The following is a 13,606-nucleotide window of genomic DNA, read 5'->3' on the forward strand; positions in this document are numbered from 1 at the left end:
ATCCCGTGCCGATTGCCTGTTAACCAGATGCACCACTGCTAGATTATCGACTCGGAACAGAACCTTCTTGTGAGCCAGCAAACCTCCCCACAGACACACTGCAACGACTAGCGGAAAAAACTCCAAAAAGGCAATGCTCTTTCCTCCCCTTTTCCATGCCTCCGGCCACTCCTCCGCACACCACCGTCCCTGCCAGAAAATTCCAAAACCCGACGCACCGGCCGCATCCGAAAACAACTGAACGTCCCATTCCCATTCCTGCCATACCTTTAACGGAATGCCGTTAAAGTCCTCCAGAAATATTAACCACATCCTAAGGTCCTCCCGCACGCCAACCTTAAGCCGTACATGGTGATGTGGCAATTGTGTACCCACCAGCGCCAGAGCCAAACGCCGACAGAAAGTCCTCCCCGCCCGAACCACCCTGCATGCGAAATTGAGATGTCCCAACAGAACCTGTATCTCCTGAACCGTGACCTTTTCCTTCCCCAACATGTGTGCCGTCCTGTGCAACATATCCACCTTCTTGTCCTGTGGAAGCCGCGCCAAGCCCGCCACCGTGTCCAGCTCAATACCAAGAAACGACAGCGCCGTACCTGGCCCCACTGTCTTCTCAGGGGCCAAGGGCACACCAAGGTCCCCCATAAGTTGCTGAAAAGTGTGTAACACCTCCGCGCACCGCGGAGAGTTATGTTCCGCCGCAAAAAAGAAGTCGTCCAGATAATGCGTCACCATCGCATGACCAGACACCTCCGTAAAAATCCATTGCAAAAAGGAACTAAAGCACTCAAACAAAGCGCAGGAACTCGCACAGCCCATGGGCAGGGCCTTATCCACAAACCAGCACCCGTCAAATTGTATACCCAACAGCTCAAAATCTTCTGGGTGCACCGGCAGCAAGCGAAACGCCGACTTTATGTCAGTTTTTGCCATCATTGCCCCTGGCCCCAACCTTTCGACCATGTCAATCGCCACATCCACGGACGCATATGACACCCGCGATCGCTCCTCCGGAATGAAATCATTGACCGACGAGCCTTCCGGCCAGGACAAATGCTGAATCAGGCGGAACTGCCCTTTTTCCTTCTTAGGCACAACCCCTATCGGGGAAACAATGAGATTGGGCAATGGCCACTGTTGAAAAGGGCCAGCCATGCGTCCTTCGGCCACCTCCTTCATCAGCTTCTCCCTTACCAAGCTTTCTTTTCCTTTCACCGAGCGTAGATTTTCCGCCCACCGACGCAAGCGCGGCCCCTCGTACCCCAAACGAAAACCGTGCACAAAACCCTGCCGTAGTAAGTCCGCATCCTGCCTGCAGGGATAACGAGTAAGCCAGGCCACCAACCTTTGAACATTAACCGGCGTACGAGCCCTTTCCCGCAGATCCAGTCCGGAAACGCTGCTCTCTCCCCCCGGGACCTGACTGCTCCCGCCCCCACGCGCCTGGGGTGGTACCCGACGCAGACCCCGCTGCTGCCTGTCCTGAACAGCTAGTGACTGGGTGTCTTCCTGCACATTTCGAGCACTCATGCCGAAACTTACAATATTCCCGTGAACAAAGTCCTTTATTGTAGTCCCAGCACGCCCCCGACGCTCCACCCGCGGTGGTTGAAGTACCGTACTGGGTGCCCCTGGTATTCCCCACCCCGTGGGTGGGGCGCTCTCGAAAGGGCCGATATGTAATAGGAAGGCCGCTCGCCGTAAACACTGTCTTGCCAAATTTGGCAGGACCCATAGTGTGCTGCCAAAGATCGGCATCAATTTCCCCCCATTGAACCTCGGAATCCGCCGCTAACCGCGCCCGAAATTCCTCGGCGTAAATACGCCACGCATATCCCCCAAAATTGAGGTGAGCCTTGCGTATAATATCAATATATTTAAACAACGCTACTGCCCGCTCCGGGAAGCGTTCGCAATAAACGCTTGCAAATATTAGAAAAGCCGCCGTCCAGTTCTCGATTGTCACCGGCACCCTAGGGCGCTTAGAGAGCTCCAGCTCCTCCTCTTTGGAACCCTCCTTCGCCCGCACTTCTCTATGTAACAGTTTAAAAACCTCCACATACTCTCCCTTCCAAATTTTCTCTTTGGTGGACTGCATAAGGTGCGCCCCCAAAGGTTTTGCGGTGCCCATATATGGCAAACGGGTCCGCTTCGTTGCCGTGTGTTCCGCCTTGTCCCCTACTCCTTGCTCCCCTTGCTTGTTATCAGCCTCCTTCTCCCCTTTGACTGACTCCTGTGCTGAGTTCCCCTTCGTTGCGCCCTGCGCCGCAGTGCCCTCCGTGCCAACCCCCGCGTCCGCAACATATACCCCCTTTGACAAGCGCGCTGCTCCCGCCCCTTTCGCCTCTATCGCCTCCACGGCTACCGATACCATAGTGACGCTGGCGTCCTCACCTGCCGACAGTGACGGTGGCCGCTCCTGTGCCTTCCGCCGCCTCCTCTGACCGTCTTCCCGCTGCTGAACCCGCGCCCGCGGGTGGTCCTGCCGCTCCTGTAATGACTTAGACAAAGCATTAGCGGGCCCCATCCCGCCCTGCCCCCACCATTCTTCCTCTTCACCATCATCGACCAGCTCCCCCTCCTCAATGCTGGCCTCTTCATAATCCAACATATCGTCCTCACTCTCGAAAGCGCTACCGGAATCTTGCTCCTCCTGAGCCCACCTTAAAGACGAACCTGCAGTCATTCGGACCGCGTGTCTCATAGGCGCCCCTACTGTAACCTCCAATGGGCCCGAACTCCTCTCCCGGGAAGCGGGGGCGCCGGCGGATGCAAAACCCCTGCCTCCGCACCGCTCCCCAAGATTGTCCGCAGCCACCCGTCTCACTGTCAGGCCTCCTGTTGATGCGCTTCGGCCAGCCGCACGAGGCTCCGCCTGTCCTTCGTACCAGGGTGCACGAGCCGCTCCACGCTCGCCTGGCTCCAGCTGCCCCCCACGCTCCCCCTGACAAAAAAGGTCCGGTGTGCCGACCGCCTCAGAATCTCCCGACGAAGGAAAACCAGACATGCCTCGTCCCCCCGAAACCACCCGCTGTCCAGCCTGTGTCCCAAACCCCTCTGGCTCCGCCCCACCTGCCCCTTTTGACTCCTTCTGCACAACGGCCCCGTAGACTCTTTGCGGGGGGCCAGGTCGCGTAAGTAAGTAAGGGGAAACTCCTCCGAGCTCATCCCCTTCAGCCCCCCCTTCCTCCCCGTCGCTGCCCGAGTCGCTCCACTCCAACATGGTGGGCCACTTCGCTGACACCGGGATCAATGGGTCATCTTCCACTAATCCACCCGCAGCCCCCGCCTCTCCTTCAATTTTTGGTGTCTCCCCCACCTGCCTGGGGTCCAGATCAAGATCCTGGCCCTTTTGCACCACCACCTCACCAGCTACCTGGTAGTGTTCCCGCTCCCCGACGCGTTTTGCCGCATCCCGCCGTAAACGCGGCACCTGCACCTTGCCTTGTGCCCCCAAACCACCCTCCTTAGACGGAGCCGCCCCCCCCTTTCCTTTTTTTGTCGGCATGCCAATTAGTTTGCCGAGGCCCGCCGGCCTCGCGACAACGCGTCCTCGTTTCCCCGGGGAGGACCGCCCCCCTCCCCACCCCCCTCTCCTCACCTGTAGCGGCCTCGCTCCCGCCCGCGGCGGTGAGCAGGCCATAACCGCCGCCGCAACACCTTGTGCGGCCTTCCTCGCCGGGCGCGGTGCGGGCAGGGCCTCCTGCCGCACCAAATCCATGCGCCCGGCCTTCTCTAAGAGCGCCAGTGCCGGGTGCACGTAGTCGCGCTCCATCTCCGACTCCCTGGACTCACAACCGCCGGCAAGCGAAAAGCCCCAACCAGGAATGCTATGCGCCCGGAGCCCCACGATCGTCGCCTGACAGCCTCAGGTAAAATGGAGCTAGGAATTCCCTTTTTTTTTTTTTTTTTTTTTTATAAAACCACCATGCCTCGATCTGTACCCGGTGTGAAACCGCTGTGCCCGGGACGAAAAAGGGGTATAAAATCGCCGAATTTCGACAATTCAAAAATTGCTTTTTGCCCTGACAAAAACGGGACCGGCCACCGTGTCACCTAAGACAAAATGGTGGCCGGTCATAAAATGGAGGACTATATATTCCCAAGCCCAGGTAGCCCAACATAGCCCAAATGCAGCCCACGTCGCCCGGGCTGTACCACCCTCCCCAAAAGCCCCGGGGGGGAGACCTCATTCTTCGGCTGGTCCCCCCTGGGACCCCATTGTACAGTGAATGCCCTGTGTGTGAGTCAGGACCGGCACGTGGCAATAATCACCAGAATCCTGAGTATGTGTTGGTGAATAAGTGAGACGGGACTGATTGTGTGTGCGCGTGAGAGAATCGGAAAATTAGTTTACAAGCGAATGTGAGTGAGATGCAGTGCTTAATTTGTAAATAAAGAGGGGCCGGTGCCCAAAGCCCTCCTCAAACAGGCAGCTGCTGCAATTAAATGTGTGAACACGGAATAGTCAAGCAGCGTAATCCTGAAGCCATCTCGGGCCTCTTCAATCAATATAAAGCCACTCCCTGCCCCTTCAGCTCACTCTTGTAGCTTTCTACTTTCTCTCTTTGTGACGCTTTTTCGTTTTTCCCTTCATCCGTCTTTCCCATATCTGTCTTTTGCTCGCAGGAAATGCTTGAGGCAGAAGAATAAGCGCCGGCCCTCAAAAATAAGAGCCGGCACTCAGCACCGGAAACAACAAGCACAAATTAAACACTGGTGAGATGGGTATAGAGAGGGCATTCATGAGTAACTAGAGAGGTAGGCCCAGGTTTATCAAACTTTCACGCTGTGCAATGCAGAAAGCCACCGTGTTGTGCTATGTGAAAGGGCACAAATACACTGTGTTTAAATTAATACAGCACATTTCTGTCCTTTACTTGCTTTGGTGCACTTTTGGCTGCCTAGCACCAATGCAGCCACTATTGCAGCATGGTGCAAGGGTGCTTGCATTGCAGGCAGGATTATTTTTGAGCAGGAAGGATCACCTCTCTGCACATGAACCATCGTCGGAGGCATTTTCCTCTTTCTGTGTGTGCTGCAAAATGCACACATAGAAAAAAGGAAAACACACGGAAAAATTAAGATATTTCTCCTCTCCTGGGGAGATGTAACATTTTGACACATTCCTAGGTCTACGACGAGTGGTAAATCTGGGAATGCACCAAAATCCTTGGGTGGTTGTCAAGGAACACCCACCTGCCACCCATTGAACGCCTCTCTGAGGTAGAGTATGCCAAGACAGCGAATTTTGCTGCCTTGTGTTACTTCAGATTTATCAAGCCATGCAGGGCCATGCAAGGTGGCCTTGCGTGGCTTGATAAATCTGACTTTAGTGTTGTGTCACCCTTGTGCCCCCTTGCTTGGCGCAAAGGTGACACAACACTGTGATAAATCTGGCCCAGAGTTTAGGACTGTTTGTGCTTGTGCATATGCGTTGGAGAGGTATATATTACAGTGGCGTAGCTGAATGTGAGCAGTTTACAAGTAAGTGTGTGTGTTAGCAAGAGGATGCACACACACAAGTATGAGAGAATGAGTGTGTGTGGTAGAGAAACAAAATTTATGAGTGCGAGAGAATTGTTTGAGTGGCTGTCAGGGAATGACAGTGGAAACTAATGGGTATGAGTGTATGTTAGAGAGGAGAGGGCTGTATATCTGTTTGCGCGAGGGAATGTTAAAAGAGTGCGTCCGCAAAAGTGATTTAGTGATGACAGATTAAACTACAACGTTCAGTGGTGGCAGTCAGAGCCGGCACTTGAGCGAAGTGATGGCGTTGATGTATAGCGGCTGGAGATGAAAGTATATGGGAGGGCACAGATGGGGGCTGATAGGATTTTAATTTCAGAAATTGTAACACATTAATATTGATTAGAACAACTTTAAACTCAATCTTTGGAGCCAAGGCAGAGGGACGTTGCTGTGCACAGAACCTTAAGGCAGAGCCCCTTTGAAAGTACCTCCAAAGATTGGTGCCCTGGACCTACCCTGGGCCCAGCTAGCTCATACCAAAAGTCAATACTGGTACCAGTTTTAGTGATGAGTCAGGAATACAGTACTCTTTCTGTATCTGCCTTCCACATAGTTTTGCTTTTCACATTAATGATGCAATAGTAAAAAAAGAAATATTGTATTGTATTATAGATGTATTTATACAATGCTTACACTCTCTGAAGAGGCATTGAAACACTTTTTAGTGAGTAGCATGCTACTCTAGAACCTACTATTAGGAGATAGCAGGATGATACCATGATTTTTTTCTTTGTTTTCTTTTGCATTTGTTGTGATAAGTTGGTGCTCTTGATTTCATGCATGTTCAGTATAGTTTTGGGTAGGGACAGAATGATAGGAATGAAACTGAAAAGGGGAAGTACAAGTTGTTTTTGTTAGTAGTGTTTGTGTGCTTGTTACTTAGGTAGCATGGATAGAAAGAAGGGTTGAAAGCTTGAGAAGGATGTTTTGGAGTTCAGACTAATCAGTTAGGTTTGGGATGAGATAGAATGAGGAGGGATGAAAAAGACATAAAGCATTTTTTTTTGCAGAACCTGGAGGCAAACACCAGTGAGAATGAAATGCCCAGAAATGACATGGGACAGTGCGAAATCTGTGAATACTAGAGAGAAGGATCAGCTCAGCGTGGCCCAAAGTACCAATCCCATGAGAGTAACGTCCGATGCATCTCAATTTGAAGGGTTGGGGGTATGGCTAGGGGCAGGAGGACATCAAGGGACAAAGTGACAGGTTTAGTTTGAGTGATAAAGAAGATACGGGTAGAGATAGCCAGTGTGGCTGTAGTTAGAGACACAGTTAGCAAATAGAGTAAACATTTTGGTTTGTGCCTCGGTTTGCAGGCATGGCAAAGATTAGAGGTCACAGGTTTAACAATAGGACTGATGTTAGGACTAGAGGGCAGGGTAAGGTTAGATTTGGAATTAGCATACACTGTCACAGTTAAATATAGTGTTAGACGGAGCTACCTGTAGGTATAAGTTTAGCAGCCTGGGTCAAGGTTAAAGAGAGTGGCGGCCACTTGTCAAGAGGAGTGGTGGGGAGGGGGGTATTAAAAAAATAAAAAAATCTTACCTTTATGGTGGGAGAGACGCTTCCGTCTCTCCATCCACCTGGGGTCTCGGAAGCACAAGCCTTCCAGACTCCCCTCCAATCACGACGCTGCTGTGAACAGCATGACAGCAGCGTCATGCTTGGTCTAAGCGCCCTGCTTTGGGGGTCAGACAGGGAGTAGAGCCATGTGCACTTTCTCCTCCCAGCTGTCCAGGACAGCCAGGTGCAGAAATGCAAAGTGAGCATGACTGTTTGGCCCGCCCAACGCAGCTGGCCAAAGCGTCATGCGCACTTATGTGCACATAGCCCTCCTCAAGCCCAGCCCAGTCTAGCCCCGCCCTAACCCTGCTCTATGAAAAATAAAATGATAATAACGTTAAGTTACATTTTATTTTTCGTCCACTGAATAAAGCATTGGGGCGACGCTCCTGTGCTTTAGCGAAGGAGCTGCCGCTGGTTAAAGGAAATGGTTAGGGTGATTGTTGGGTTTAGCAGAAAGGGTTGAGGTTAGGATAAGAGGGCAGTGTTATGGTTAGTATTAGAATTACTATATTGGGCTAAGGTTAGGGTTAGAATTAGGTTTTGCCAATTGGGTTAAAGTTATGGTTAGTGCCAGTGTTCGCAGATAGGGTTAAAGTTAGTGTTAGCAGCCAGGATTAAGGTTAGGTAAACAGACAGTTTTAAGGTTAGAGGAAAGAGTTAAAGGTAGGTTTAGGATTTGCATACAGTGTGAAGGTTGGAGAATGGGGCTGAGGTTAGTAGCAGGATTAGAAAATGGGGTCAAAATTAGGTTTAGGAATGGCAGGGTTAAAAAACAGGGTAAAGGTGAGAATTACAGTCAGTGATAGGGTGTAGTTGAGTGTTTGGGCTAATACCAGGGATAAGATTACACATCTGGTTAGAAGACGTCGTAAAATTAGTGTTAGGATTAGCAGATAGGGATAGGATTAGAAGACAGGGCTATGGTTATGATTAGAGGGTCGGTTTAAAGTTACCACTAGAAATGGCAGATACGGTTAAGGTCAGGAAACAGAGTAGCGGTTACTTAGCACCTCCCCTGCTCCCTGGCTGCCGCTCTGCCTCATCAAGGAACCCGCTGCAGTGTTCCTTTAAATCGCTTCACGTGGCCTGCAGCTATTTAAGGCCCGGCAGGGGCTGCGCAGATACACTGCTGCTTTCTCTCGCCCGCACACACGCTCCATTCATTCTCTCACCATGGCTGAGGCGTTCGTGGGAACCTGGAAGCTGGTGGACAGCAAGAACTTCGATGAATACATGAAAGCCATCGGTAAGCGCTGTGCTCACATGTATGCATTATCCCGCTCTCGCAGGCGCTATACCCCACAGGCGGTTGCATACGAGGGGTATGTCTTCCTGTGTGTAATCTGGTGTGCAGACATATCAATAACTGCTAGGTCTGTTGATTTTTAGCTGAGAAGGCTACCAGGCGCCGCCGGCGGAGGCTGGAGCAGAGACGCTGGAATCCAAATCTTATTTTCATTTTGCATTCGAGTTTCATAGGACTGGGGGGGCTATAACCAGTAAAAATATACATTCTGGTTCAGTAATACCAGCTGCGGGTCTTGGTAGCCTGCTAATAAACATACATATAATCATGAGTTTAATATACATACCGCATGTGTAGGAAATGATTAACTCGCCAGTATTTATATGATTGTCTTTTAAATGCACCTATTTATGAATGTCTGACTGCCACCTTTGTTAAGGCTACAGAAACACAGGCCTACATAGTATCGGGAAAATCCTCTTGGAAAAACCTGGGTTGTCAATGAAAACGCCCGATCTACACACTAGGGCTTCTAAAATTAAGCAGTTGGGGAAACATGCCGACCCGTCCAAGGCGAGACGTTCTGTGGTACCTGATATGCGAACACTTGAGTGATAATGGATTTTTTAAAGCATTTCTAAAGCGCCCAGTGGCCGCGGGTTGAGCGCTGGTGTGTTATAAAGAAAAGCGGAAACCTCTCATTCCGAGCAATCACCCCCTTTATAGTTAACTGAGCTGGGGCGCTTTGCTGATGGCACGAATGGACTCATCAGCACAAGGTGTTTCTGGAGTGCGAAAAGCAGGTTTAGAACCCAGGCCTCCCGACTTGTGATTGACGCTGACCCAGCCCTAACAGCCTGTGTAAAATGGCTCTAGAATCACTAATAGCCTTCTACTGCTCCCTCCCAACTATTGCAAGAGCCCTCTATCCAAGTTCACCTTAAATAGGGGGCTTTGGACCCCTCGGAGGCACATTACCAACTATGGGATGAGGTTACAATAAATATTTCGCAAATGTACAGTTTTAAGGAGAATAGAAGATAATTTAGGCCGGGGAAGCAGACCAGGCTGAAGAACATTACATGTTGAACCCTGCCCAGAATAAAAAGTACATATTTTATATCTGTTCTCCCGCCGCCTCGACACACACACACGCACTCTCTGTCTCTCTCTCTTTCTCTCTCTCGGTAAAAAATAACCCTTATCTTTTCCAAAATGAAGAAAAATTGCAACATCCTACACATTGTGACCAGAATAAAAGGTTCACGTTTTTTATTCTCCTAAATAAAATCTATTGGGAGAAATGGATAGATAGCATGTTTTAAAGGAAGGGAGCATCTGTCCCCGGATAAAAGCAGGGTAGGCAAAATAAACGTCCTGTATTACTGGGAGGAAAGGTTTGAGACGCACAAGAACAATTGGATTTTGTATTTCAGCCTGCTTGTGAGCGGACGTCTGCTCGCTACATTAGGACGTGGGACCCAGAGGCATTTTGTGCCAACTGTGAATTGATTTTCCCAGACACCCTCCCCGCCTCCCTCCCAGCACACAGACAATCCGTGAGTGATGTGTTCTTAATTCTGTACAGTCAGGAAAGGGGGCCTATGCTGCAGAGCCTAGGATATGTGTGTGGGGCGGGGGGCGGGGGGTGGGAGGGGGAGGGGAGGTGCTGTTAGCTGTTCTCTTCTGGGCAAGCAACCTGCAGCATAAGCCAAGCACCAAAACCCATACTTGCGTGTTGGTCATCAGTTGATTTAACCCCTTCTGGTCGTTACTTGATAATTACGGTCTGACAAAAAAAAATGTTGCCCTCTTTGAAGTAAGGTGATCAGACTATACATATGTGTAGAGACAAAAGTCGTCGTGTGATAAGGAAGGCCGTGTTAGTCTGCCCCTGCTTGACTTTTTCTGGCCTGCCGCGTTATGCCTTCCCTCCCTCTCCCCGTGACTCTGGAATCAACAATATGTGAGTCGGTTGGACGTGCGCCATGTTTTGCTGACATTCCACGGAGCACCTCTCTCGGCTGGTCGGCTGCAGCCAAATGTCATCCCCGCCCTTGTTTGGGTGCGGCGGCGACCCCTTCCAACTGCGCATCGGGGAGTCTGATGCAGATTGTCTTTTTTTTATTACGTTATGGGGCACCTGACTTTTTACATCCAGGCCCTCAATGGATTAAAGTGTTCAGTTCCCTAAACTGGGCTTCACAATTTGGCCCCAGTGATTGTGGACTGCGTCATGTGTATGTGGCATGCACGTACCCCTTTCAGAGAATACACACAGTTCTGTAACAAGAGGGAACTTTCGCAGTAGTATAATTCCCTCTGGTTGTATATGTCGGTTGTGTAAATACAACCTACACTCTGCGCCTCGACCTTCAGCCCAGAAAACCCACATTAGTCCAGGTGCACTGGGTGAATGAATCCCTTTGCCGCTAGTAGTCTAATTCAAAGGGCGCTTGGCCTTGGCTGGTTTTAGCTTCTCAGAAGTGCCTCGAAAGAAGACCATAACAGGGTTCCTATAATCTGTGTTCACTAGCATGGACACTGATCACCAGAGCCTGGTGGTCCACTACCTAGACATTTTAGTTCATGAAAACCAGACCATCACAACACTAAATCTATTATTCACAATTTTGGTTGCCATCTTTTTGGTGGTTGGATTATGGGGACCGTAGGGATCCTTGATTTTGGAATTAATTTTGGCAGAATATCTTCCACCTGGGATCAATCAATTTCAGCTATCTCTTTTTGCATCCAGGGGCGCTGAAAACCTATCTCTCTTTCCCTCCAGGTGCGCTGAAAACCTATGTCCAAGCAGACTTGATAAACTGTAAATTGTTTTCTGGGCAGTATTGCCCTATTTAATACATCATGCAAACAATTCTTTAGTAAAATATTTGTACCTCAAGCGCTGCCAAAGTAGTCAAACGCACACAACTTTCACTACAGGATGGCATTGTCTGGAGGATACTTGTTTCTTTGTACTTTCATATCTTACACGGTTGTAGATCACTTCCCATAAAGCACAGCACTATTCATCTGTTTTCCCTGAGAGCGGATCCACCCTAGACGTTTGTAAAAGGCACTGCAAGTGAATCCCATTTTGATTCACTGTATGTAAATCAGCCTTATCTTGGTTTTGTGAAATTCTGGCATATAAGGCTTCCTGGACTCTCTTCCTGAACACCCCTTTGCTAGGGCTTTCTGTTTATTGTGTTTGCACTTATTGTGACTCTCCTACTTGCCCATCTTTATTTAAATGACAAATTAATTTTAAAATGTACATCACTGAACTGGACATAGCGTTAACCACTGATGGCCCCAGGACCTCAAGAAAAGGTCTCGCACCACAAGCCCTACTCAAGTTTGCAAAGGTACTTCCATAAGTAGGGCTGTCTCCTTGTTCAATATATTTCACAGCATGGTAAAATCCTATATTGTTCACTTTTTCCGTGTTGTGAAATTGCCTCAGTACTGGTCAGTTATGAGTATACAGACATACAAAGACAAAACATATATAACAAAGTATTTTACAGATACATATACACCTACTGTGAGATGCACATGTAAATAGCCTCATACATACACAAAGTGAAACGGACATATGTGCATACATAGTTGGTTACATTCACTCATAGAGAGGTATGTACGCACAGGGAGTCAGACCAATGAATAGAAAGACAAACACATGCAGCCTGACATGCATACACAGACATAAGGTGCAAATATATAAATAAAAACCGACAAATACATACGATCCATGAATGTGTGTGATGCTTTGTTTTCTATATGATTTAGGTGCCCCAGTTTTGGACTTGAGAGTGGATTTTTGTGCTAAGAAATCGCTTTAAGTGCAGAATTACTCTTCTTGTGTAATTCTAGCATAATCTTGTGGAATTCCATGTGATTACACTACATGGAATTATGTGAGTTATGTTTACTCCTTCCCTTTACCCAAGTGTGGCCGTAAGTACAGGTGTAAAGTATGTACATTTGTTAGGTTGGTGTGTACAGAAGTGGTGTGTACTACATGTCCCCAGCACTAATTTCCAGCTCTACACATTTAGTCAGGATAGCTTCAATCTCAGATCTCATTAAAAGGAGCTATCTGTCTCTGCTCATCATCATTTTCTGTGTCCTTCACCCCTACACAGTGAAACTACTGCCATTCATTGCCCAACCATCAATCTTATTCTGCCTCCAAAATCTGAAGCTCTGTGAAAAACTATTGCTGGCGGACAGACCAGGAGCACCACACATGTTCTCTTCAGATGCAATAGAAGACCCTGTTGGCTCTTAAGCCTTCTATTCTATACAGGATAAAGAAATGCATTTTCAGGATCTTGGTTTTCATGTGCAAGTGCATGGCTCCTCTCCTCAACCATCCCACATGTAAGCATTGTGTTACTGGCCTAATTCCATTGCCACTGTCTCAGACTGCCTCTTTCTACCCAGCCATGCTCATTCCACTCACCGTCATGCTTCACTATCTTCCATCTCTTTGTTATTTTTTTATTTCGGTCTCATTGTCTGCTTACTTTAAGTGCTACACACATTTGCAATTGTATTTATATAGTGCTTATTACCCCTAACAAGGTGTTAACTCGTTTTTCAATGAGTAGCACTACTCCAGAACCCAAAAGGATTAGTGGCGGATTAGTGTAGGGACATATGAGTTAATTTTGAGCGGTGGACATGTGAGTCTGTTGGTTGGATTGAATAGAATGGTGAAGAATCTAAAAAGTGTTAATTGGGACATCATAGTAGTAAGATGAGGGTTGGGGTGAGTCAAAGGAGAGTTACATGAGAGAAGAACTTAGAAGGGTTGTTTGGGAGATCATAGTAGTGAAATTAGATTTTGGTGACCCAGGAGGGAAAGAGGAGGGAAGAGTCTAAAAATGGTTATTTTGGAGATCATAGTAGTGAAATGAGATTTGGGGTGAGTCTGAAAGTGGAGATAGAGGATAGATTGAGAGGCGTGTAGGGTGAGACAGAGTAGTGCATTGGAGATAGTGAATATTTTTTTCTTCTCCTCCTGTAGTAGGATCAAAGTAATACATATATAGATGCATGCCAACATAGAAAGAGTATATATGTTTAAAGAAAATAATATATTGAGATTTAAAGTTGTATTGTATAAACACAGACTTTGAAGTATTGCAGTACTTTAAGGTAAGTTTTGAATTTGGGTTGAAGTGCCAATCCTGGAGTAGATTATATTACACACCGTTTGGATTTTAGTCATGTATACAAGGA

At 48.4% G+C, this 13,606-nt stretch overlaps 1 protein-coding gene across 1 annotated transcript in view; it reads left to right on the forward strand.

Annotated features, from left to right (window-relative positions):
• The first annotated feature begins 8,026 nt into the window (after positions 1–8,026).
• FABP3 (fatty acid binding protein 3) overlaps positions 8,027–13,606 on the forward strand; it is a 70,383-nt gene continuing 64,803 nt past the window's right edge. Inside the window, exon 1 of the mRNA XM_069224897.1 lies at positions 8,027–8,350. Coding sequence (XP_069080998.1) covers positions 8,278–8,350 — 73 coding nt within the window. The 5' untranslated portion in view covers positions 8,027–8,277. The remainder of the gene's footprint in view (positions 8,351–13,606) is intronic.

Source organism: Pleurodeles waltl, chromosome 3_1, assembly GCF_031143425.1.
Source record: "Pleurodeles waltl isolate 20211129_DDA chromosome 3_1, aPleWal1.hap1.20221129, whole genome shotgun sequence".
NCBI classification, from domain to species: Eukaryota; Metazoa; Chordata; class Amphibia; order Caudata; family Salamandridae; genus Pleurodeles; species Pleurodeles waltl.